Source organism: Tetrao urogallus (assembly GCF_951394365.1).
Source record: "Tetrao urogallus genome assembly, chromosome: 18".
Classification (NCBI taxonomy): Eukaryota; Metazoa; Chordata; class Aves; order Galliformes; family Phasianidae; genus Tetrao; species Tetrao urogallus.
Genome location: NC_136831.1, coordinates 6,777,542 through 6,801,816, shown reverse-complemented (window position 1 = coordinate 6,801,816; position 24,275 = coordinate 6,777,542). Strand labels below are relative to the sequence as shown.

Sequence of the window (24,275 nt, the reverse complement as noted above, 5' to 3'; positions counted from 1 at the left end):
ATCTTAAGTCTCCAACTGCCCTGAAGGCTGCAGGTCTGGTTTTAAACTAATGTTCAGGCTGTGGTAATCTTTAAGTGTTATTGCTGCTAAATGCTGCAGTGAGAGATAGTTAAAAGTCCCAGAAAACCTGAAAAGAAGAATGAGAGGTCATGGAATGAGTAATCCCCACTTTAAGCAGAAGAAACAATAAAACAGATTGAGCTGACACAGCCTTGTCACTTACTGTACAGTGTTCCTTGCAGCCTGCTTGCTCCTTTCAGACCTCATTCTTCTATGATGTGAATGCATTTCTGGCCATTAGTAACCTTGCAGTTTGGTTTTGTTCAGTGGAAGAATGTGGTGGCTGAAATTGTGAGATTCAGTGAAAGCAAAATTGTACACAACAAGTGTGTGGTCATACTTCTGGCTCCTTGTTCCTAGGAGACAGGAAGGGTCACAGATCTCTCTTGTTTAGGAGAAAGGAAGATTTGCCATTGCTGGACTTTTTCCTTCTGTAGCTCTATTTAGAGCACTTCTCTTTTTTGTTAGCTTCAAAGGAGGAGTCCTTATCATTTAATGCCAATTAAGCTATTTGATGAACCTCTGTATCTCTTGAAAATACTTAAACATTACCATGTAGGCTATGGTATAAAAGTCTATTTCCGTAAAATTGCATAAAATTGAGTCTGATTTTTTTCTCCCTCTTTCCCTCCAGCTTCAAAATCTATGCAAGAAGGCTGGGGCAGTGGTGGGGATGAAGTGAATCTCAGTACTAGTCAGTGGGAAGATGAAGAAGGAGATATGTGGAATAATACTGCTTCACAAGAAAGCAGCTCCTCCTGTAATTCCTGGGGGAATGCCCCAAAGAAAGGACTTCAAAAGGTGAGAAAAAATAAAGATGGTCTCTGGGAATGAGTAGAAGTACAGTGCAGCATTTCTGGAATTCGTTGTTAGAAATGTGCTCTTGCATTACATCTGGCAATAAATGCACCCCTGGCACCAGAACACCAACACAGCTCACTGCTTTCATATTGGAGTACAGCTTACCTTGTTTCCAGGGCAAGTCTGAAGAAATGGTGATGTGTCAATGGGAAAACTGTTACGAGGCCTTCGGCCACTTTGTGTGGTGCTAGAAAACAAACAGTAGTTTGTGATGGAGTAGTCCAGCAAAAAATACCTATTTTCTGTATGGAGAAACAAGTAGATAACTTTAAGGTTTGTATAGGTATGAGAAGGAAGCAGTTCTGTACTGATGGCACGCTTAAGCAAGATCATACCCAGTTACATTAGAACGTCTTCTGTTGCATGTACCTCATTCCAGGACAAGGGAAGCCTGGAACTTGCAGAAATGGGGAATGCATTTAATCAGTCTGCTTACTACTCCATTACCCAACACAGGTGTGATCAGCATAATGATTCAATCAAGCTTGTCAGATTTTTTATTTCATTGTGATTCTCTGCCAAAAATTACCATGAAATACTTAAATTCAAAGGTGGCTTTAATTCAGTGGTCATCCAATCAAATAGGAAGTGGTACATGGAACACCTGTTGAACAGAGATGGAGTTTGATGATGATTGTAGAGTTTGGATAATTTGTAGGGGAAGGGAAAAAAAAAGTTGCAATGATTGTAGGGTTCTGAATACTTTTTAAATTAATGTACTGATATATCTTGCAATAGTATGCACTATTAACAAGAAAAACTGCTTGTGTACTTGATTTACATCTCATTAGTACGGGTATGGGAAGCCAGCCGTTAATGGAATCTTCTGCTTGTTTACCAAGGGCATGAAGACATCTAGCAAGCAAGATGAGGCCTGGATCATGAACCGCCTGATAAAACAGCTCACGGATATGGGCTTCCCTGTGAGTAGTGCTCACAGCTCAGCACGCCTGGGGCTGAGCTGTTGTTAGAATCGTAGAGTCATGGAATGGCCTGGTTTGAAAAGGAGCACAATGATCGTCTGCTTTCAACCCCCTGCTGTGTGCAGGGTCACCAACCAGCAGCCCAGGCTGCCCAGAGCCACATCCAGCCTGGCCTTGAATGCCTGCAGGGATGGGGAGCTTGAACTCCTTCTTTTTCAGTGTTTCAAACTGTAACTACAGAAAGATGATGCTGTGTTCAGACTGGGAAGCAGTTCTGTTACACAATTAGAAATTTACTTCAAATTCAGGAATCTGCCATAAGCCAGCAGAGTGCTCTCTGAGATTGCTTGATGATATTTATAGAACTTAGGAAACTGAGAGTTTTATGGTGTTACTTTGAAATTTGGTAATAATTCCTTATTAAATAGATGAAACAAGAATAAAGCTGTATTTTTAAGGATGGGCACAGAGTAGTAATGTTTAAGTTAACCGTAGAAAACAGGAAGAAATTGGAATAACAGAAGACCATGGCTTGACCTTGTAGAAGTGGTACACACCTAACAAACTGAACTGCTGTGAGAATTAGTAAAAGCAGAAGAATCATAGAATCATAGAATCACCAAGGTTGGAAAAGACCTAAAAGCTCATCCAGTCCAACCGTTCACCTATTCCCAATAGCTCCCACTAAACCATGTCCCTCAGCACAACATCCAGCCTTTCCTTGAACACCCCCAGGCTCGGTGACTCCACCACCTCCCTGGGCATCCATTGCAGTGCCTGACCACCCTTTCTGAAAAGTAATACTTCCTCATGTCCAGCCTGAATCTCCCCTGCTGTAGCTTGAAGCCATTCCCTCTGGTCCTATCACTAATGACACGAGAGAAGAGGCCGACCCCCAGCTGACTCCAACCTCCCTTCAGGAAGTTATAGAGAGCAATGAGGTCTCCCCTGAGCCTCCTCTTCTCCAGGCTGAACATTCCCAGCTCCTTCAGCCTCTCCTCATACGGCCTGTGTTCCAGACCCCTCACCAGCTTTGTTGCCCTCCTTTGAACACGTTCCAGGGCCTCAATATCTTTCTTGCAGTGAGGGGAAAAGAAAAATGCATGCAGACATTTGTGTCACTGAGTAAATATTAAATCCAGAACTATGATGTGTTTTCTCAGTTTTCTTTGAAATCTTGTAAGCACGATGAGTTCTTGTCTTAATGTGACCTGTATTTTTGACAGAGAGAGCCAGCGGAAGAGGCCTTGAAGAGCAACAATATGAATCTCGATCAGGCCATGAGTAAGTGTCTCTGCAACTGATTATTTTTTTTCCCTTTAATGGAAAAAAATACCCCAAATTCATGATTCTGAGAATTTGACCTTGTCCAGTTCAGCTGGATGACGTGTTTTTACTGAGGGTTTTTGCTTTTGTTAAAGGAAGCACTGATGCTGGCAAATTCACTGCCTTTGTGCCACCTTCCTGAATCCGTTTTCCTTTTCTCCTAAGGTGCTCTGCTGGAAAAGAAGGTGGAAATGGACAAGCGTGGAATGGGAGTGACCGACTATAATGGAATGGTCACCAAACCCCTTGGCTGCCGCCCACCACCAATCTCCAAAGAGTCTTCCATGGACCGCCCCACCTTCCTTGACAAGGTAGGTTCAGAAGTGTGAGTGTGGTACACAGGTTAAGGCTGTACAGTGGAGAAATACCACTGAATGCTACTGAATGCTTCAGGATTTTAGAAAAGTCAGCAATGAGGAGCTGAGGTATTTTTAAGTCAAAGAGCAGACAGTTGTAAACAGCTTCTCAGATGAGCTTCCTTTCCTGTGGTTGCATACGACAAATTTTCCAGCACTGTGCAATGAATGAGGAGGGTTCAGGCGTTAGTGGTGTCCAAGATTCAAAGTGCCTAAAGAACAGAATGTAGGGAAAAGTGCAGCCAGATCTTCAGTAGGAAATGGGAGTGACAACCTGACGCAGTGCCCTACAAATAACTCACCAAAACACCTCCCACCCACAACTGTTCATCAGGAGTGAGCATTCTGTGGTGCCAGTCTTTATTTCATGAGTTATTTGAAATGTCTGTAGAAGTTTATATTATTTTATTTTTCAGTTGCAGAAAGCAGTGCCTTTTTTACGAGCTGTGCTGAAAGCAGCTCATTTTACATAAGCTATTTAGAGGATGTGAGACAGGAGTGATACCTACTCTTGTTAACAGACTGTATTAAAAACTTTATTGACCAGGAATAATCATTCTTTCCAATTGTCCACCCTTCTTACAGTCTTAAGTGTAGCATTATGGTTGAAGTTAAGGTGTGAGCTGTGACAGATCCCATGTGTTGTATTAAGAAAATCAGCACAGCAGTGCACTAGGACACTAGGCATCACTGTGTGTCCATCATAGCCTTGCTCCCTAACATGTCAGGCTTTACCTGGCTCTTCTTCTCTTCCTGCCACCTTGAAATTCATTCTTAACAATAACCAACTATTTGTTTGTGTCCAGCCTCAATGAGTGTGTTAATTGAAAGATCCCTCTCATCATGGAGGTCACAGAATTAGTGCATGCATGCCAGCTAGCCTTTTCTTCTCTTGAATAGCAATATCTTGTGCAGTACATTTATTGCAGAAGGGAGGGGTGTGTTATGTGCAGCATAACACATAATTATGGAAACATATGTTAAACACAGGTATTGAGAAGGGAGTACTAGAATGATTAGTATTCATACAGCAAGTAAAATCTGTCAGTCTAGGCATAATCTGTCACAGTGACTTTAATATGACAGAGGAAATAATCCCAAACTATATTTGTTAGTGTTGAGCAACTTGCTAAGTGAATTAAACAAATAACGGCTTCTTCACTAAGAACAGATTTTTTTCCCTATGATATTCTCTCTGTATTTACATCTCATGACACTGGAGTAGCTCTTCTCCAGAGCCTTTTTGTCCTTCAGGTTAATGCTTCGGAGCACAAACCTGGAGCTGCCTCTCTTTCTGATCAGGTCATCTTTTCCATGGTTGGTGCCACAGCTGCACAAAGCAATCTGGCTGACATTCCTCATTTTACCTATTGTCTTGCTCTTATTCTTTTCCTCAGCTTTAGTCTTCCATGAGTTATGCAAGGTGGTTCTTCAGGAAGTTGTAAGCTAGGTTACTGTGCTCAATGCTGCCTCAGTCAGCTGATTGTGTCAGCACTTACCTCATATATTCTTTATTCTGTGTCAGTCTTTGGCACGCGGTGCTTTGTTAATTGCATTACTTTTTCAGGATATTATCTTATCTTGCTCTGTAACACCATAAAAAGAGAAAGGAGAAAAATCCAGTGGCTTTGAGAAAACAAACATCCAGCCTAGCAGTACCCCGATACGTGATCTCAACCATATTACCTTATACTTGGCGGCAAGCATGCTGTGCTTAGGCATCAGGTTTGCTTGAAGATGTTGTGTGATGTCTTCTGGAGACATCAGATCTGTAAGAAATGCATGTAAGGTGTTCCTGGCAGCATCCTGGAGGACAGCAGAAATGAGCCTCGTGTGTTTCATTGGCTCTTTTCTGGGCTCAGGTACCGCTCTGGAGCACTAGAACTCAAGTTTGGTGTGTTTTATTTTGTCATTTACTTTGTTCCTCTACCTTCTCTTTCTTATGCTTTCCCACATATCACCAGCATAGAATCCTGTCTTCCTTGGCCTGATGCTGCTTGCAAATATTTTCCCAAATTCTTGAGCATGTAGGAAATCCTCTCCTTGAAAATTAAGCCCCTCTTTCACTGTTGTTTTGGTCTTCACTCTGCTTTTTTTCTCTGTTGTTGAGGTGTAAAAGTCTTGGTGGTTGTTCACTGCCATCATGGTTTTCCACAAACACTCTACTTGCCTGCAGTATTCTCTTGTTTCTAATACAAATATAGTGTTGGATTTTTTTCCAGCCAGTTCCTCACATTCTGGTCCCACTTGTCATTCCCAAGAGTCAGTTTTTTTGCCTTTGGGATAACAGATGAGGTACTTCATCCTCATACAGGACTGCTTTTTGAGGTCCTTCTTTCATGAGGTGACAGTTGTTGTGGGCACGTGACTGCCCAGGGACCCAGGAATCCTCTGCTAAATTGTCCATAGCTCCTAGCACCAAAATGTCTTAACAGTGCTTGCATTCTGTCATATCTAGTACATGGAACTGTTGTGAGAGACCTTCCAGTGTCCTGAAAGTAGTGTTCTGTTGGGCTTAAGGATCAATAAATGTAGAAGGAAATACTGCCTCTGGTAGCATTGTGCAGCTGTGTCAAGTCCCTTCCATGAAGCTAAATGCAGTAAAGGTATCACCTGGTCTGGATTGAGAGTGGCTGATACTTGATGTGAAATGAATTGATTTCGGCCCCAGCTGTAGGGCACAGAGTTGTGCAGCAGTCTGCCTCTTGCATTAAGTTAAATTCAGAAAATCAAACCCGAGTGAATGCAAACGGTGTGTTAGAAACAAAACCAAAGATACGAGCTGTAGGTCAGCCAGAGAACACGCCCAAGGTGACGGTGGTCTAGAGCAGAACAGAGCAGAAATCAGATGCCCAAATCTCTGGCATGGCTGTTCTCCACCTCCCCCAGCAGTGCCTCATTCCAGAAGGAGGAAAAAGAATATCAGTGGGACAATATTTGAGTAATCTGGGGCATGGGAAGGGATTGCATTGGTCTCTTTTGGTCGGTAGTTCTGTTCACAAAGGAAACAATGGCACCTGGAAGAGAGTGCACACAGAGCTTGAAATGGTTTTCACTTTAAAGAGAGAGGGGCAGAATTGGAAACACGTGTCTGTGATCAGAGCAGAAATCCTTGAACCTGTTACTGTCATGCAGGCTGCAGTTGTTTGTAGAGTGTGACTGATGTCCAGTAGAATGTAAAATATCTTGAGCTGAAAGGCCTTGGGGATATCATTAGAAAATGTCAGTGTCCCCCTAGGACAGTCAGATAGCATGTCAAGTGTCAGTGTGCCTGATAGCAGAGAAACCTTCTTTGCATCAAAGGTGAACTGCTGAAAATGCATTTCTCAAGATTATCTTAGGACGTGAAATTTCCTGAGATCCGTGCTGCATGAGGTCGTTTGTTTGGGTATCTGCTATGAGGACAGGGCTGCTTTGCTAACAAAGGAGGATTGGATTTAACGACTGATCTAACCTAACTCCCCACCTGTACAAAGGCCTTTCTTTGCACTGAAAACATTGCTTGAAAAACACCAGTCTGGTACACTGCAAATGAAAGGGCTTTGCCCTCTGCCTGCTTTTGGAGCTGTGCTTTGTACACCAGCACTGTTTGATGGTGCCTGCTGCAGGCTGCCCACACATCAAAGCCCAGCATGAGAGAGAGCCGAGTGCCCCACCACAGTGCTGCCCACAGTGCTACCCGCTAGACTGGGGATGATGGGATGTGCTGTATTTTCTGCTGTGCTGTCTGCCCCCCATGGGGGCTGCTTTATGTGCATCACATCCGTGTTCAGCCCTGCAGCCCTGTTAGGAAAGGGGGCTCCTTATGTGCCTCCTCCTGGGGGTTTGGGCAGTGCCTTCATGGCTTTCCTAGCACGGCCACACAGACAACATTGTCAGTATTGGTTTTAAGTATCTGTGCTCCGTGGGTGCGGTAGAGTTTCAGAGTGGATATTAATAAGTCACCGCTCTGAGAATATTAAAAGAGGCTCATGTGTCTGAGTTAGGAGAGGGGATTAATGCAAAAATGTTTTCTTACAAACAGAGCTGTGATGTGGAACCAAATGCAGGCTGGTGTCAGATTTGTGTATCGAGCCTGTCAGAGTTAGCAGGAGCATTGCACTGCCTGTCTGTGCTCTGCTTTTAATGCAGACCTCCCCAAACCCTGTGAGGTCTCTCCCCATCCCAGCGTTAGCGAGGGGCTGCCTGGGGCTCTGGATGGCTCGAGCCTCCTTTCCTGCTGGGAGGTGGAAGAGGGGGGTTGTGCATTTGTGGATTAAGTGTGACAAAGTAAAGAAAAACAGTACCTTAATGCTGTTTCTCTTTCTCTTCTTCCTTCACCCCATGCTTTTCATTCCCATCATTCATACCTCTTTTTTTTTTTTTTTTTAATATACACCCATTTTTGGTTTTTTTTACTCATCCACGCCCCTTTATATTCTCATGGGCAACTGTTCTGTGTGCTGCTCACTCCTGGGCACTGCACGCAGCTCACCCTTTCTTTCTCCAATCAGGATGGCGGCCTAGTGGAAGAGCCCACTACTTCACCATTTTTGCCTTCACCAAGCCTGAAGCTCCCCCTTTCAAACAGTGCACTCCCTAATCAGACCCTGGGCGGGATTGCCTCAGGGCTGGGCATGCAAAACTTGAATTCTTCTCGACAGGTAAGGCTGTTCAGAGAGGTCACAGCTTGAGTTGCGGCGCTCAGACTCGCAGCTTGCACCTGTCCCTTCCCCTTGGAAAAGGGGCTTTGAACTGAAAATGCACACAAACTCTTTGTTCACTTGAAATATCAGTGAAGAAGCTACCTGCTGTGTGAACATTTCATGTTATTGGACATAAAACAACTGCTTGGTTGTAATTAGCTTACTAATTACACGCATGCATTGAGAAGACGCTGTAGTGTTATGGATTTATACCAGCAAACCCCGATGTAGCTCAACCTTGATTGATGTGAGGTTTCTTTTTTGAGGCACTGCTAATTGTCACAGACTTTAAGACAGAGACATTGCTCTGATTCATCCCTCCTGGCTGGAGTAATTATTCAGTGATGAGATGGGTGAGAAGTGATGCGGTTTTATTTATTCATGTCATAAATGTCAAGGCAGCTCACAGCTTTGACAGGTGGTAGGAAAGGAGCCGAGCTTTCTCTGGTCAAATGCAGCATTGTGCAGGAGGGAAGTTTTGGCCCCTGGATAGAACTGAAAGGACAGGAGAAGGGAGAGGAGGTGAAGGGGAAGATTCGTAAACAGAATGAGATGGAGAGGTCATGGACTGCTGTTGTTTGTGTGGAAGTTAATTTTGCCAAATGAATTGAAGTACTATTTAAAATAAGAAAAAAATATATATATATACATATATTGTTCTGTTGTGGCTTCTATTATGCATATTCTAAGTTAGTTTTCTAAAGGCAGTACTTGTTCAGCACTTACAACCCATTACGCATATCAGAAGAGGAGGCAGCTCTAATAGCACATCTATTATCAGTGGGTTTGTGAAATGAATATGTATAAAAACTTCTAGATAACTTAATGGTTAGAATGCGAGTTCAATTACTTCATTATCCTGTTTTCTTGCATAAATACAAATATTTTTGTGAGTACTTTTCACTGTTCATCTTGTGACCTCCAGCCTTATGCATCCTTATAAAAGAGATCTTCACCTTCAGCTGCCTTTTGTTCTGACACCTGTACAAAGTTCTGGCAGGTTTGGGGTGTCGTCGGATGTATGGCAGTGCTTTCAGTGCCTGATTCTGAGCCTTATTATCAGCAAGGCTTCTCCCAGAACAGTCCTGGATTCTTTATCTGTGCCAGTCACAGTCACTGGGGATAAAGGCTGCACGGATAAGGAACTCTGAGCTTCTGTGTTGAGTGAAGCGTTTCAAGGCCGATGTCTTCCTTGTCCCGTTCAGATACCGAGTGGCAATCTGGGTATGTTTGGCAATAGCGGAGCAGCACAAGCCAGGACCATGCAACAGCCGCAGCAACCGCCAGTGCAACCTCTTAATTCATCCCAGCCTAGTCTTCGTGCTCAAGTGCCTCAGTTTCTATCCCCTCAGGTGAGATGGAACTTCCAGTCTTATGTTCTCCCTTTTCCTGGAATTCTCCTGCGTGCTTTCTGCCCTGCACACTCTGTGATGATCCTGAGGCTCTGCAGCCATTAGGCATGTTACATGGTGAAATGTTCTTCACTGTGTACTCTGTTATCTGTGTATGCAGATTCTCTCGCTCCTTTTTGCAAAAGGCAGTGTTCCTAGAAAGCTGAGGACTTCATTCTCTTTTTTTCTTTTACTTTCTGTAAATACACGTGTGAGTGTTGTTACTAAGACCTACTTAGAGCCTAGTGGTATTTTTTTAATGATTTATTACACAATTATACAATAGTAATATTATTCAACTGATGCCTTGTGACTCTTTCTTACATCTTACACAGCTACCAGTGTTAAAAGTGAATATACAGTGCTTAATACACTGCTCTTCCTTAGGTTCAAGCACAGCTTTTGCAGTTTGCAGCAAAAAACATTGGTCTCAACCCTGCACTATTAACCTCGCCAATTAATCCTCAGCATATGACGATGTTGAACCAGCTCTATCAGCTGCAGCTGGTAAGTGTGAAAACCTGGCAAGTAAGCTCTAAATGTGAGGGGAAGGCATGAAGGTAAAATGGGAGAATAGCAACTAAATCTTTAAGTGGACATGGCAGATATTTAAAGCAATTAGATAGTGATTTCCTTGGAAAAGAAACAAAACCATGGTTTTTGCCTCAGGCTTTGTGGAATAATTATCCTTTACAGCATATCAGGGGAACTAAAAAGTCTTGTTGCAACTGTATATTATCAAACAGCACTAAATCTGCCTGTTACAGTCAAACATGTGCAACTCACTGACCAACTGGGAAATTAGTGTCACAACATAACAAGACAGAAAGGTTGGCAACTCACCTGAGTTATGTAAGAACTGCATTCATTACCTCAGTAAACAATAAAGTGTGTGGTGCATTTCTTGTTATTAATGGTATGAACGTTGATCACGCTGCAAGGACTGCTGCTTTTGGAAAGTTGTGTATCTTTGCTACATTTGCAAATATATGTTTTATTTAATCACGTATTATAGGTCTCTTTAAAAGTTATATTCTGTGCTAGCAGTTTGTTAGTGTTTGCTTGTATTAAATATATAAAATTGTGGTTGACAGACCACCTTCATTACTGATGTCATGTGCTAGTCTAACTCTTCCCTTAGTAACAAGATTTGGTATTTCATGTCTGACCGTATGTCCCAGTTTTGAGAAGCACAGCTCTGATCTCATGCCATGACATTGGTTGGACAGTACAAAGCTACTTGGGAAATACCTGTACAGAACTCCTTTGGATTTCGAATTCAGATGATTCAGGGAAATTATACCTTGCCCAGTGAATGCCATTAAAGTTATGGGATTTTTCTGGAGTAAAGTCACACAGCTGATGAAATGCAATGTGCTTTCAGAATAAAAGGACTAATACAAAATAACTGTTGATATTTACCCAATTTGGATAACTTTATAATCTTTTATTTTGTCCTTTGTTTGGCACATTTTTCAGAAGGAAAGCATTTTCCTATGTTGAATGAATCCATATTGCTAGTGAACTTACTGAGTAGCCTGTTTGATTTAAAGAGAAACAGTGCTGAACTTAAATGCATTTTGTAAAACGTTCTTAACAAGATCGTTACATTTGCTTCGTTGTGTTTTCAGAAAACTCCAATGCTTCTTCCCTATTGTGTATCATACCAGATCAGCTCAGGCAAGTTTGTTAGGGTTCTTGTATATGTTAGAGTCTCTGACCTCTGGTTTCCGTCCCGTAGGCGTACCAACGTTTACAAATCCAGCAGCAGATGTTACAGGCTCAGCGTAATGTTTCCGGACCCATGAGACAACAGGAGCAGCAAGTAGGTTTGGCTGCCAATTCAATTCCATCACCAGAGTTTGGCTTGAAAAGCTTAAAGAGATTGAACATGATACCAAACCAGTTAGAGCTTCCTTCGGAACAATAATATAGTGCATGGTTTGAGTACTGGGAGGCAAAGAGTGCTGGGGGGATAAAGCTTCTTACTTCACAGCACTCAGTTATTGGAGGAAAGCTCTTCAGCACTTAATTCAGTCAATTTTTATTTGTAAAGAGATCTATCTAAGGGTAGAGAAAGGCATAAGAAGTCTTAAGTCATTGCGAATTGAGCAGTTACTGATCTGTTCTCCTTTGTTGCCAGGTTGCACGTACAATCAATAACATGCAGCAGCAGATCCAGCAGCACCAGCGCCAGCTGGCCCAGGCCCTGCTTATGAAGCAGCAGCCTCCCCCTCCACATCTATCTTTGCACCCCTCTGCAGGCAAATCAGCCATGGATAGCTTTTCACCCCATCCCCAGGCTCCCGGCCTTCCTGACCTGCAGACCAAAGAGCAACAGTCTTCACCGAACACCTTTGCTCCTTACCCTCTTGGTATGTGTTCCTCCTCAAAGCAGTTCCATATGCAGAAGGCAGAGGGAGTGTTTGTCATTATTTTATCTTCCAGTACGAGCTCTACAGTATAATAAATACAAAATAAATGTGTATTAAATATTGTTGAAATGCCTACACAAAACTGTGGCTTTGATACCAGTGATCTGTATGCTTTGCAGAACAGAAGATTTGCTAATTACTTATCTAGGTACATAGCCCTGAATGTGAATTTAATACTAAAATCTAAGATGAACAAATATTATCTATGAACAGTCACTTGAAATCTCCTTTCCACTGTAATCAGCACTGGTGAATCATCAGCTTTGGTCAGTGTTTCAAGACAGATCCAGATGGGTTTGATGGAATGCAGTGTTGTGGAGATGATTGGGTGTTTTGAAAACATGGCTGCTGAGTTTAAAATGCAATTGTTTGGCCAATTTAAAGGCATGATTCAAGAGACATCTTCAAAAATATAACAGCTAGCTTCCAAGAAGTGGTACGTGCACATTGGTAATGCCAGAAATAATCAACTTGTGTTGGATAAAAAGAGATCCTTAAACATGAAGAATCATTTATTTGCTCCATGGGAAGTAGGATACTGGAAAAAAATTGTCCAGGAGGTTTGTGAAATCTTCTTCACTGGGCATTTTGTGGTAGGTGATACACAGATCTGTAAGATGTGATCCGTGTCCAAAGAAATGTACTCAGAGCCTTGAGGTGGTGACAGTAAAACCCCTGAGACCTGTTCTTCATGACTGTGTATGCTATGGACTTTATGAAGTAGGGGAATTAATGTAATAATCTCTTTGTGCCTCTGTTCATGCTGTATATGATAGAATTGCCAAGCTTTGTCTTCTGTTCAGAAGTTAAGAAGGTGATTCTCACCACTATGGGGAGCTGTTATAGCAGGGAGCATCAGAAGGCAAAAGAGTTTGCAGAGTGTGAGAGGTTCTTACCGTATCAGCTTCCTGACATCTGCTAGCATGCAGGATTGTATATCAAAAAGGGCCCAGATCTGTGTCACTGAAACAGATTAAAATGATTCCCTACTTATATATTATACATACACTTTCTGAAAACCATTGGGGTGGTTTTTTTCAATCTACTTCTGTGAATATATTCGCATAGTTGAATACGTGCTCTGTCAAGAAGCAGCTCTCTGTGTTACCTTTGAGTTAATTACTTGAAGATCTTTTAAACGTTGCCAGCAAAACAGAACAGCAGACATCACAGGAGGACACTGGTGAGACATTCGGGATACTTTGGCTCAGCAGTGGAATGTTGCAAATTCTTCACTGGTTTAAACTTAGCATTCCAGTGCATTCTTTGAGAATGCCTTTTGTGGGACAAGGAGAGAGACTGCAAGTAGAAATACCAACAGATGTAAAATATATCCCTACCTTTTTGGTTTTTTTTTCCTTTTAGCAATACTTTAATATTTTCTGAATTCTTAGGGATGTTATTCTAAATTAATGTTCTGAGAGCAGATTGAAAACAGGCATATTGAATCTCTGTACAAATGTCTAAAAAGACATATTTAATAATTCCTTTGGCTGGATTGGTAAGCAGAGACACCTTCTTAAATCCTCCAGTGTATCAGGGATGTCTAACGACCTGTTTTCCTTCAGCTGGACTGAACCCGAACATGAATGTAAATAACATGGACATTACTGGTGGTTTGTCAGTGAAGGACACTTCTCAGTCCCAGTCTCGCCTTCCTCAGTGGACACATCCCAACTCAATGGATAATCTGTCTAGTGCTGCTTCTTCTCTTGACCAGAACTCCAGCAAGCACGGTATGTCCCGTTCAGTTTCCAGGTCGGTTTGGCTTTTTGGAATTTGAGTCACATTGCAATTATCAATCTTTTCCCATTTTGCTCATTTCTTTGAGTGCTGGTAAGTGGTACAGAGCACCCTTTAAGACATTTTTAAGATTTCTGTAGCCATATTGAAATTCTTGCACATAGAACTTCTTACAGGCAGACCTTTCTGGTTCTTTCGTTCAGGGAATTTTATTGCTGGGAACTTGGAGTTCAAATAAAACCAGCCATTAGTGTTCGCAGCATGTGCAAGTATTATGTTAGAACACGATGCTCTGTTAACTCTCTTGTATCCTGTTTTTTATTATAAGCAGTGTGAATTATTGCTCTTTCACAGTAGTTTCTTCTTTTGCAAAAAATAAACTGTAGATACTCTACTGCTTATGCCCAGTTGTCGATATTTCAAATCACAGAAACATGGAATGGCTTAGGTTGCAATGGGCCCTAAAGGTCATCTAGTTCTTCTCCCGCTGTCGGCACATCTGGGATTGCCCCAAGCCCAGTGCAGCAGCACCTTTGCACATGGCCTTGTTGAACCTCATTAGGTTCTCATATGCCGACTTTCCAAGCCTGCTCAGGTCCCTCTGAGTGGTAACTCTTCCTTTCTATTGTGTCAGCCACACCACTCAGCTTGGTGTCATCAGCAAAGTGCTGAGGGTGCACTTGATCCCACAGAGATGTTGAAGAGCAGCGGTCTCAAGATGGTTCCCTGCGGGTCCCCACTTGTGGCTGGCCTCCACTTGGGCACAGAGCTGTTGACCAGAGCTCTTTCTATGTGACCATCAACCCATCCCTGCTTCAACTGCCTGTACTTCTCCTTATCCCTCGGTTTGACCAGCAGGGCATTGCTCTGCTGTGCTGTCAGTAGCAAATACCTGGAGAGTGACAAGAAGGGGACGTGCCTGCAATGATATTCTGTAACATGCTGCCTCAGCAAATTCCTATTTACCATCACTGTGATTATTTGAATTACTTACTCTCCTTCTGGCAGTAACCCGAGTTCCCTTGGCTAGCTTGAGAGTCTGGATCTTACCAGCCGTGTACTTCATAGGTATAATTCTTAGGTTTCAGAGGCTGTTGCTTATTGTGTTTATATTTTATTACTTACTGGTGAAATCCTTTTCCCCAAATTAGTCCACCTCCTAACCAAAGCCTTTCCACTTCATTCACTGCAGGTGCTATTCCTGGAGGTTTGAGCATTGGTCCTCCGGGAAAGTCCTCCATTGATGACTCTTACAGCCGCTATGATCTGATTCAGAACAGTGAGTCGCCTGCCAGCCCACCTGTAGCTGTTCCTCACAGCTGGTCACGTGCCAAAACTGATAGTGATAAGATCTCCAATGGCTCCAGCATAAACTGGCCACCAGGTAACAAAATGCAGAGCGTTTGTGTTCATCTGATGTCATTAAAGTGCATTCTGCATTGCATTTATTGAATCCCTGTGCCTGCTGATAGGAAGAATTAAACTTGGGAGAACTGTGACTTTATGTCTTGTTTTTATTATATTTGGAACAGAATTTCATCCAGGAGTACCATGGAAAGGACTACAGAATATTGATCCTGAAAATGACCCTGATGTTACTCCTGGAAGTGTTCCAACAGGGCCTACCATAAACACCACGATACAGGATGTTAATCGCTATCTTCTCAAGAGTGGAGGTAAACACACGCATTACTTTCACATCTGTATTTACTTTCTTCTTTCCAACAAAGTTGACTTCCTATAATATGAGTGTAGGATGTTTTTTGCATGTAATCCTTATCTACAGAAGCCTCTGCTCTGAACTTTCACTCACAATCCAGAAACACATGATATGGGACTGTGACGTTTCTGGTTTTCCTTGGGAATGCAAATATTTTTATGTTGAGAAGGGCTGCGAGATGTAACATAAACTTTTGTGGTCACTGGAAGTTCTTATAACATATATAATTCCTACCAATTTGTTTTGAACAAGATTCTTCTCTCCATTCTGACCAAGCCCCTGCACTTCAGGAAATACTTAAGAAGTCACAATAAAAAAGTTCCACAGCTGTGGAGGCAGCAGGCTTCTGTCACATGTAATTGTGGCTTTGTTAGGAGATTGCTCGGGAACATAAATTAGAGCTGTTCTATCCCCAAAACCATCAAAGAGAAAGAAAAGGGGAAAAAAAACAAAACAGGATTAACTTGTAAACTGCAATTTCTCAGTGCTATTTCCATTCCCTTTGTCTTGGCAGACAGAACTAGAAGTATTCTGTAAGAGAACAATAAACCACTGGGACTATGCAGCTTACTAGCTGGATGTACTGGAAGGGGATCATAGGAAAGATGGCTCGGTTTAATTGTGATCAGTGAGCCTTAATAGGCAAGTTCTGTATACTCTATTAAAATAAACACTATTATGGACAGGAGTATTATTATCAGGCTGTCAAGAAGGAGCTGTCAGGATTTGGTTATGGTAGATAGCTAGGTCTGTGATACCTGCAAAGCTCCTAAGTCAGAATTCAGTCAGAAGCTGGTTTCCAGCTCTGGAATGCGTTAGCTCAAGTGAAGGGATGTGAAATACGAGGGAGGAGGGTTTTCCACGGCCTTGAGTGATTTTGAGTTGCCTCTGAGATGTTCCTTGTGCAGGTCGTCTTTACAGAATGTAGGTGTACATCAGCTCTGTCTGTATATAATCTGTCTGTGGAATGAAGAAATAGTTGCTTCACTTGTAGAGGGTCAACATAGATGGTCTTTGCAGAATAAACAGTCTGTTGGGAGACAAAACCCCATGAAAAGCAGTGGCTGCTGGGGGTCCATAATATGCTTCTTTACCCTGTTGGCTTTTTATCTTCCTAAATATGAATAATATAATTTTAATGCAAAGTGTAATTGCTGAGTTTGTTTCTTTATGCTCACGTAACCTGGGTGTTTGTTTCTGTCCTTGCTGGTACTCCTTCAAATGAGAGGAGGATTTTCATGACATCCTGCCAGGAAAAGGCTCTTGGAGTTCTGCATCTTGAATGTGGCGTTCACAGCTTGTATTAATGGAGCTGAAATCCCTACACAGGGTTAGAGTGTGGCTGCTACACTGAACAATTAGGCAACACCAAAGTGTTGGGTTTCGTGGTTGTTTTGCCCTGGTTTTTAACGATGCTTTAGTCATGGGCAGCCAGGGCTGCTTTCAGCTCTTTGGGCATATGGGGCTCTGAATGTAGTGTAATTTCTTGACCCCCAGCCTCCCTCAGGGATGTCTGTGTGGGGAGTAGATTATTTCCAGAGAGGGTCTTAACAGGGAGTCATTTTGCATGAGTCTGATGTCTGTATGTGTATCTCAAGGAGCTCAGTGAGTCTGGATAAGGTGAGGTTGCATTGGTTTCTGTTCCAGTTGAGTATTCGTAGCCCTTTGGACTTTGGTTGATCTGTAAGGGTCAAGATTGCCCTTTAATTTCCCCTGTTCTGCCCCAGTGGACCACTTTGTCTTCTTCCAAAGAGCTCTCCTGTCTTTCTTAGTCAGGTAAAGATGTTTCAGTATCACAGTGCACCTGCATATGTCAGGAATGATAAGTCACCTGGGATACATACTTAATTTTGTTGCTGGCTAGAGAGAATATCTGCACTTCTTCTGGTCTTTATAATGAACATATTTTATTTTATGTTCAGTTTCTTTCATTTACTGCCAGGAAGGAAATTGTGTGTATGCTTAGATAGCTGCTCAGATTGTAAATGATTTACCAAGATGGTTTCAGGCTATTTTGTTTAATGTTATTAGTTTGAGAAGAGTTTGCTAAAATATATCCTTGCTTTACTGAAAGTCTGCAAAAATCTAAAGATGTTTGTGGGCATTAGAATATAGGAGAAGTGCTTACCTCAGGTAATTTAGGACGAATCACCCGTGGTAAGAGGTTAGTTTATCATATACATTTATGTTCATCTGTAGTTGTCATTGCTCAAGTCAGCCAGTGAAGCACCCTCATAAATGGAGCCTGTTCCTCGAGTCTGAACAGTTTAATGCTGATTTTTTTTTAGTTGTGTGTCTTAAAGGAAATGCAGAATTTATCTTCTGCACAGGCACTAATACATGTACTGCCGTGCCAGCTTTCTTTTCTCTTCTACTAAAGACTTCTGCTTCCCTTTCTCATGCTTTCTGTAACATTTCATTCCTAGACTTCAGAGACCAGGCTGATTAAGGAAAATGCCTTGCATGGTTTGTATTTGCACATAATAGATTTGCTTATGTCACACCAAACACCATTATGCCCATCTTTCTTAGTTGCTTCTCTGCTGGTTCTGCAGGGTCATCCCCAACATCATCTCAGAATGCCACGCTGCCTTCATCGAGTGCCTGGCCGCTTAGTGCCTCCGGCTACAGTAGCTCTTTCAGCAGCATTGCATCCGCACCTAGCATTGCAGGTACGAAAAATGGCCTTTCTACTTTCACATTTCTCTGCATTCTGAGAAAAAAAAGGCCCTAGAAAGTGCTGTCTGTGGTATTACAGTAGTGCTGCTATAGGCAGAAGCACGCTTCGTAGTTCTGCACGAGGTAGGCAGCATTTCTGGAGGCTCAGTTGGGGGGCACTGTATGCTATGCCTGGAGTTGTGCTAAGGAAAATGTATTTGTTCCACTTGATGCCAAATGCCATTGCTCTGTGTTGGCATTCAGGTGTCTTAATCTATTTCCACTGCAACTTTGCAGAGAAACATTCTGTTCTCCAGCAACAGAGTTACTGCCAAGGTCCTACACCCTTCCAGTGAGTGCTGATGTGATTTTTTTGTTCACAAATTTGCTGCTAACTGTAAAATATCTTCAGCTCGGGAGAAAGTTTGGTTGTACCTCAAGGAGGATGCTCTGCCTGGGAATGGGGGTTGGAGCTGGGGCTCTGTCAAGGAAAGCTTCCTCAAGAGTAAATGATCTTATTGTGTTCCCTTCCTTAAGGAGAAATAAACAAGTAATACATTCTGAGCTTTTTCTCCTTGCAAATAATAGAAAACTGGCTATGTAAATATCCTATTTCTTCCATTATAAAAATGTGTAGGGTCCATTGCATGGATGGTATTACCATTTTCATGTCTAATTAGTGAAGAATCTCCACTTCTTTGAGCAAACGAAGCCGCAGCCTCCCGAGGCATCATGCAGGTTGCAAAGCAAGAAAAGTTCTGTTTGAAATGCTTTGCTTCACTGAAAGGAAAAGGGATGGCTTGCTTTCTTGTATGTGCCATGCATTCCTGCTCTGTTTACTTGTATTTTTTGCAGTCTCATCTAATCTTTGTGTTAACCCTATGAGAATTAGTGACATAGCAACATCTAACCTGTGCATGCATCGTGTGCTGTGTTGCAGGCTGAGCTGCTCTGAGTTCTAAAACTCAGACTTTCCTCCTTAACCACCACGTTTTTCCCCCCTTGTTAATGTCACCATCATCATGGTTCAATTATTTTTGTCGCTACAACTCACAACAAGTGGGAGTGTGCTTACTCTTCCACTTAAATTCCTGTGATTCAATATGAAATCATGGAGCTGGATGATAAACAGAGACAGTTTTGAGATTGTATGTAACGGAGGCTGTGATTTGGTGACTGGTAAATTGGTGCTAGGGCTCCTAACACAAAAGCTTCTACAACTACCTGCCACACAGATGAATAAGGGATTTTGGTTCAGCATCTTCATCTTCAATCAGGTTTGTGCAACTCACTGCTGAACACTACTGCTTGTTCTTAGCTTTGTTTTAATGACTTTATAAAGCTCTGATGGGACAGGAATGGTACTGAAGTAGTTTAAAAACTGATAGGAGAAGTAAACTAAGCAGTGAGAAGTTACAGATTGTGATCTGCTCCACTCTCCTGGAGGCTTCCACGTCATGTATGTTATTTGAATGTTCAGAGACACAATTTGTATTGGTCTTTGATCTTTGAAATGTTCATAGCATATGAGAAGAACGTATGGAAATGCTGCTTTACAGTATATAAAATGAGTTGCACAGAAAAAAAAAGTGGTTACGTTCTGTTAAACCTTTGAAAGATAATCTTTAAGGCTTTCATTGTAATTTTGATAAAATGAGATTTCAAATACTTAAGCCCATTTTCTGTTTTTGGGGTTCTTTTTTTTTAGTCACGTCATCTTCTACTGAAAAGCAAGACAGGTATTTTTAAAAGGGGAATTGTGCACGTAGGTGATGTTAAATCAGCAAATAGAAAATTCTTTGAAAATGTAAATCCCAGTGTAAGGAGGCTATATGTGTGCAGGATTTGTAGCAGTGAGTTGGCAACAGAGTGCTGTTTCATCTCTTGGAAAGTGGGAGTAATACAGCAATGCAGAAGCTTGATTACCGTTTGGTTTAACCATTGGTGCTAATTGAAAACACACAAATCTCTTATTTTCTGTTGCAGGTAAACTGTCAGACATCAAGTCTACGTGGTCCTCCGGCCCAATCTCCCACACACAAGCCTCTCTGTCCCATGAACTATGGAAGGTACCCAGAAACACTACTGCTCCTACCAGACCACCTCCGGGCTTAACCAACACCAAGCCATCATCGACGTGGGGTGCCAGTCCCCTGGGCTGGACCAGCTCTTACTCCTCTGGTACTCCTGGCTTCTGTCTTTCATAGCACCACAGCAGCTTCCTTTTGTAATTGTTGGTTGGTTTTCTGTCACTGTAGTGAAATGCCCCATGGGTGGTGCATGGCACGTGTGAGCTGTGTAGGGCCTGATGGCATTGCAGGGCCCTCAAGGAACGCTGTAGTATTTTGTGCAGACTTTTTTTTATTGTCTTGCTTAAGTACAATGAGAAACAGTGATCTCGGCGATAGAAGCATGCACATCATGTTTATTAGTGAAATATTGACAGCTTCAAAAGTAAGCGTTACACCTAACATATCTAGCTGACTATTTTATTGATCTGTTTCCAGTAAGCTGGAAATTAAATGTTCTTCCCTCTTCTTACCATTTATTTTGTCCATTTTCTTCACCAAAACCCCACCTGGTGGTCAGACACTGCTAGTGCCAGAGCTCCCTCTGAACACTGCTCACCCATGTGGCTACACAAGTACTGCAGTTTCCCAAATGCCACCAATAAACATCCAGCTTGTCCAGTTGCTCATTGTAGAACGCACCATGCTGAAGCTGGAAGAGCACATTTTGCTGCTGGTTATGCCCTTGTATCTTCAGTTGGAGCACAACCAGTGCTTGTTGTGATTCACCATCAGTTTCCTTGCTGTATATGCTTACTGCATGGTGGTGAAGTGTTTTGTTGTGGAATTTGTGTTGCAGGTTCTGCATGGAGTACTGACAGCTCAGGGAGGACGAGCAGCTGGCTGGTTCTTCGTAACCTCACGCCTCAGGTGAATGGAACTGCATGCAGTGAGATGTGCAAAGCAACTTGCCGTGTGCAGGAGACAATAAGGTTTATCACTTGGGCTGATTTGGTTCATTTGAAGGGAAAATAATTATTCTGTGTATGTTACAATTTCCTGTCTTCTGCAGGGAGTCTGTTAGGTTTTTAAAGTGCTGTCAAATGAAGTAAGAGCTTTAAGCTCTGCAATTAGCCATTCAGCATGCACCGTCTCTGTATGTGTAAGTTTGGAGGTGAATGATGTCTTAAGGCAGATTCAGAGGTGTGAAATCTGCATCTCCTGTGGGGTTTCGTCTTTCTTCTGAATCAGTCAAACCCTCCAGTCTTCCCCATGGTATCATTCACAAGGAAGGACGTGAGCTACAAAGCATCCAAAGTGATCTTGGGGAAAATTGATTTAATTTATGAGCCGTGTGGTTTTTCCTTTAACTCACTGGTAGACTTCTAATGATAGCTATAGTTTGTATCACACGAATTGGGAAGTGCTGTGCACTGGACTTCAGGCAAGTCTTCAGAAGTGAGAAGTCTTTAATGAAATTCTTACGGAGGATAAACTTCCTTTCACATCTGCTTACTCTTAGCTTACAAACTTGTTCAGCCAGCAGGCATTTAAAGTGAGATCACAAAACCACAGGTAACCTTTTCCCCTTCTCTCTGACCAGATTGATGGTTCCACACTGCGGACACTGTGTTTGCAGCATGGCCCTCTGATAACATTCCACCTGAACCTGACACAAGGGAATGCTGTGGTCCGATACAGTTCCAAGGAAGAAGCAGCCAAGGCCCAAAAGTCTCTGCATATGTATGTTTCTGTTCTGTTTTTCTTCTGTTACAAAGCCTGTTTTATCTAGGAACCCACTTTTTTAAGCAAGAAAATGGGCTTCTTTAGCTGTATGGGACTAATAGATACAGGATGCAAGAGTTGGAGAATTTGAGTGATATAATCAGTGGCATTAAGGAGGATTAAAAATAGGAAGAATACAAAGACTGATGTTTCAAAAGAACACTTACGTGCTTAGAGTTAGAAGGGAATTTTCTTTATCAACAGTTTGTAGCACAAGTGTGATTAAAAGCACTGATTGTAGAGGAAATATCATTTGCTCCATGACAAAATGATAAGGGATGACCTTTTCCGTAATGAAATGTTACGAAGCTGCATTCTGTAATCAGAGAAGTAACATCACCCCATCTTAGTTCTATCAGTTTAGATGTGTGCATCAGGTAAGAGAAATGATGCCAGTAGCAAAATTGATAGCTGATTTTGAAGATGAGTACTTATATTAAAAATACATACAGTAAGGTCCTTACATTATCAGTGATTTGGAAGGCTTCCATGTAATTGTGTTTTTAATAGGCTATGGCATACCTACGGTTATCCTGCTGGCAGGGTGACAGTGGCAAAATACAGTGGGATTTTTGGAAGCCAGCAAGTCAGTATTGGGGTGCCAAAAGGTGCCATAGAATTACAGAAATATAGAATTGTTGGATTTGAAGGGGCCTTAAAGATTATCTTGTTCCAACCCCTGCTGTGGGCTGGAAGGTCCATCACAGGATGGGCAGGCTCAGATTGGATCTCTGCCATTGGATTAGACATGGGACAGTTTGCTCACTCATCCCCAGTTATGTGCTTAGCTTTGTTTTTGAAGTGAGGATCAGCAGTGAATAAATACTTTTTCAAAATGGATTTTAAATTCTGTGAAAAATCATTCCTTAAGTAGAGTGCAGACTGCCTCCCGTGGAGGATGTTGGATAACTGAGGTGGGCACCGCACAGCTGGCTTTGTGTTTCATAGAGTCATAGAATGGCTTGGGTTGGAAGGGACCTCAGAGGTCATCAAGCTCCAACCCCCTGCCACATTCAGGGACACCAACCTCCACTTTTACCACCTCCACCTCCAGGCTGCCCAGGGCCCCATCCAACCTGGCCTCGCACACCTCCAGGGATGAATGGGGCATCCACATGCGTTTGCCTGGGTTAGACAGCTACATAGGAGACAGTAGAGAGAGATGGCATAGCGACGGGACAAGGAGCAATGGCCTAAAGCTTGAACAGAAGCAGTTCTGTACTCTTTATGGTACGGGTGATGGAGCACTGGGACGGGTCGCCCAGAGAGGTGGTGGAGTTTCCTTTGGAGATGTTCAAGGCCCGTCTGGATGCTGACCTGTGTGACTGCAGGGAGCCCGCTGTAAGCAGGGGGCTGGACTCAGTGATCTCTCGAGCTCCTGTCCAACCTCTACGATTCGGTGATTTACAGAAACCTGAGATATTTCCAGAAACCCGTGCTGGTCCATTCAGTGGTTGATCCTCACGAGTCCCCACCGCCATACTCATCATTGACATATCTGATATTACTGATTTTATATATTACTGATATTACATTGACATACTGATATTGACATATCGACATACTCCATCATTCCGAGCGCCCTGTCTCACATCACCCCGCCTTCTGTTCTCATCCCTAGGTGTGTCCTGGGTAACACTACCATCCTGGCCGAGTTCGCCGGCGAGGAGGAGGTGAACCGCTTCCTCGCACAGGGCCAGCCGCTGCCTCCCACCTCCAGCTGGCAATCCAACGCCGGCAGCACGCAGCCGCGCCTGGGCTCAGCCGGCTCCCACGGGCTGGTGAGGGGCGACGCTGGGCACTGGAACAGCCCCTGCCTGGGGGGCAAGGGCAGCAGCGAGCTGCTGTGGGGCGGCGTGCCCCAGTACTCCAGCAGCCTGTGGGGACCCCCCAGCGCCGACGACGGGCGAGTGATCGGGAGCCCCACGCCTCTGAATACTCTTCTTCCGGGGGATCTTCTCAGCGGGGAGTCCATCTAGGAAGCGGAGAGGAACCGAGTGGAAATCACAATCATCAGCACTAAAGGAAATATAAAGTTGTAACCCTTTCCAGTCCCGGGCTTGATGAAGAATCCAGCTTTAACCGATCAGACTGGCAGCCCTTATTTTATTTTATTTTTTTTGAATTTTTATTTTTTTTAGTACCTCTGTCCAATATCGACTATGAAACTGCAGAAGTCCTTGTGAACTGTTAATGCAACAGTATGGGCTCCTTTTGGTCAGTGTCACGTGCTAACGACAGGTTATATTTTTTTTCGTGGCTTTTTGTTTTATGTCGTCTTTTTATGTTTGTATGGTGATTTTAAAAACAAACTATAAAAGCT

General features: G+C 42.8%; 1 protein-coding gene across 1 annotated transcript in view; it reads left to right on the top strand.

Annotated features, from left to right (window-relative positions):
- Positions 1–23,931, top strand: part of TNRC6C (trinucleotide repeat containing adaptor 6C) — a gene marked incomplete at its 3' end in the record, with an annotated part of 85,269 nt that extends 61,338 nt beyond the window's left edge. Inside the window, exons 7-23 of the mRNA XM_079544457.1 lie at positions 695–861; positions 1,764–1,844; positions 3,071–3,128; positions 3,336–3,481; positions 8,020–8,169; positions 9,417–9,563; positions 9,990–10,109; positions 11,344–11,427; positions 11,746–11,977; positions 13,606–13,773; positions 14,973–15,164; positions 15,313–15,456; positions 18,056–18,172; positions 20,145–20,339; positions 21,027–21,097; positions 21,771–21,910; positions 23,574–23,931. Of these exons, the coding sequence (XP_079400583.1) occupies positions 695–861; positions 1,764–1,844; positions 3,071–3,128; positions 3,336–3,481; positions 8,020–8,169; positions 9,417–9,563; positions 9,990–10,109; positions 11,344–11,427; positions 11,746–11,977; positions 13,606–13,773; positions 14,973–15,164; positions 15,313–15,456; positions 18,056–18,172; positions 20,145–20,339; positions 21,027–21,097; positions 21,771–21,910; positions 23,574–23,931 (2,570 nt within the window). The remainder of the gene's footprint in view (positions 1–694; positions 862–1,763; positions 1,845–3,070; positions 3,129–3,335; positions 3,482–8,019; positions 8,170–9,416; positions 9,564–9,989; positions 10,110–11,343; positions 11,428–11,745; positions 11,978–13,605; positions 13,774–14,972; positions 15,165–15,312; positions 15,457–18,055; positions 18,173–20,144; positions 20,340–21,026; positions 21,098–21,770; positions 21,911–23,573) is intronic.
- Positions 23,932–24,275: the final 344 nt, after the last annotated feature.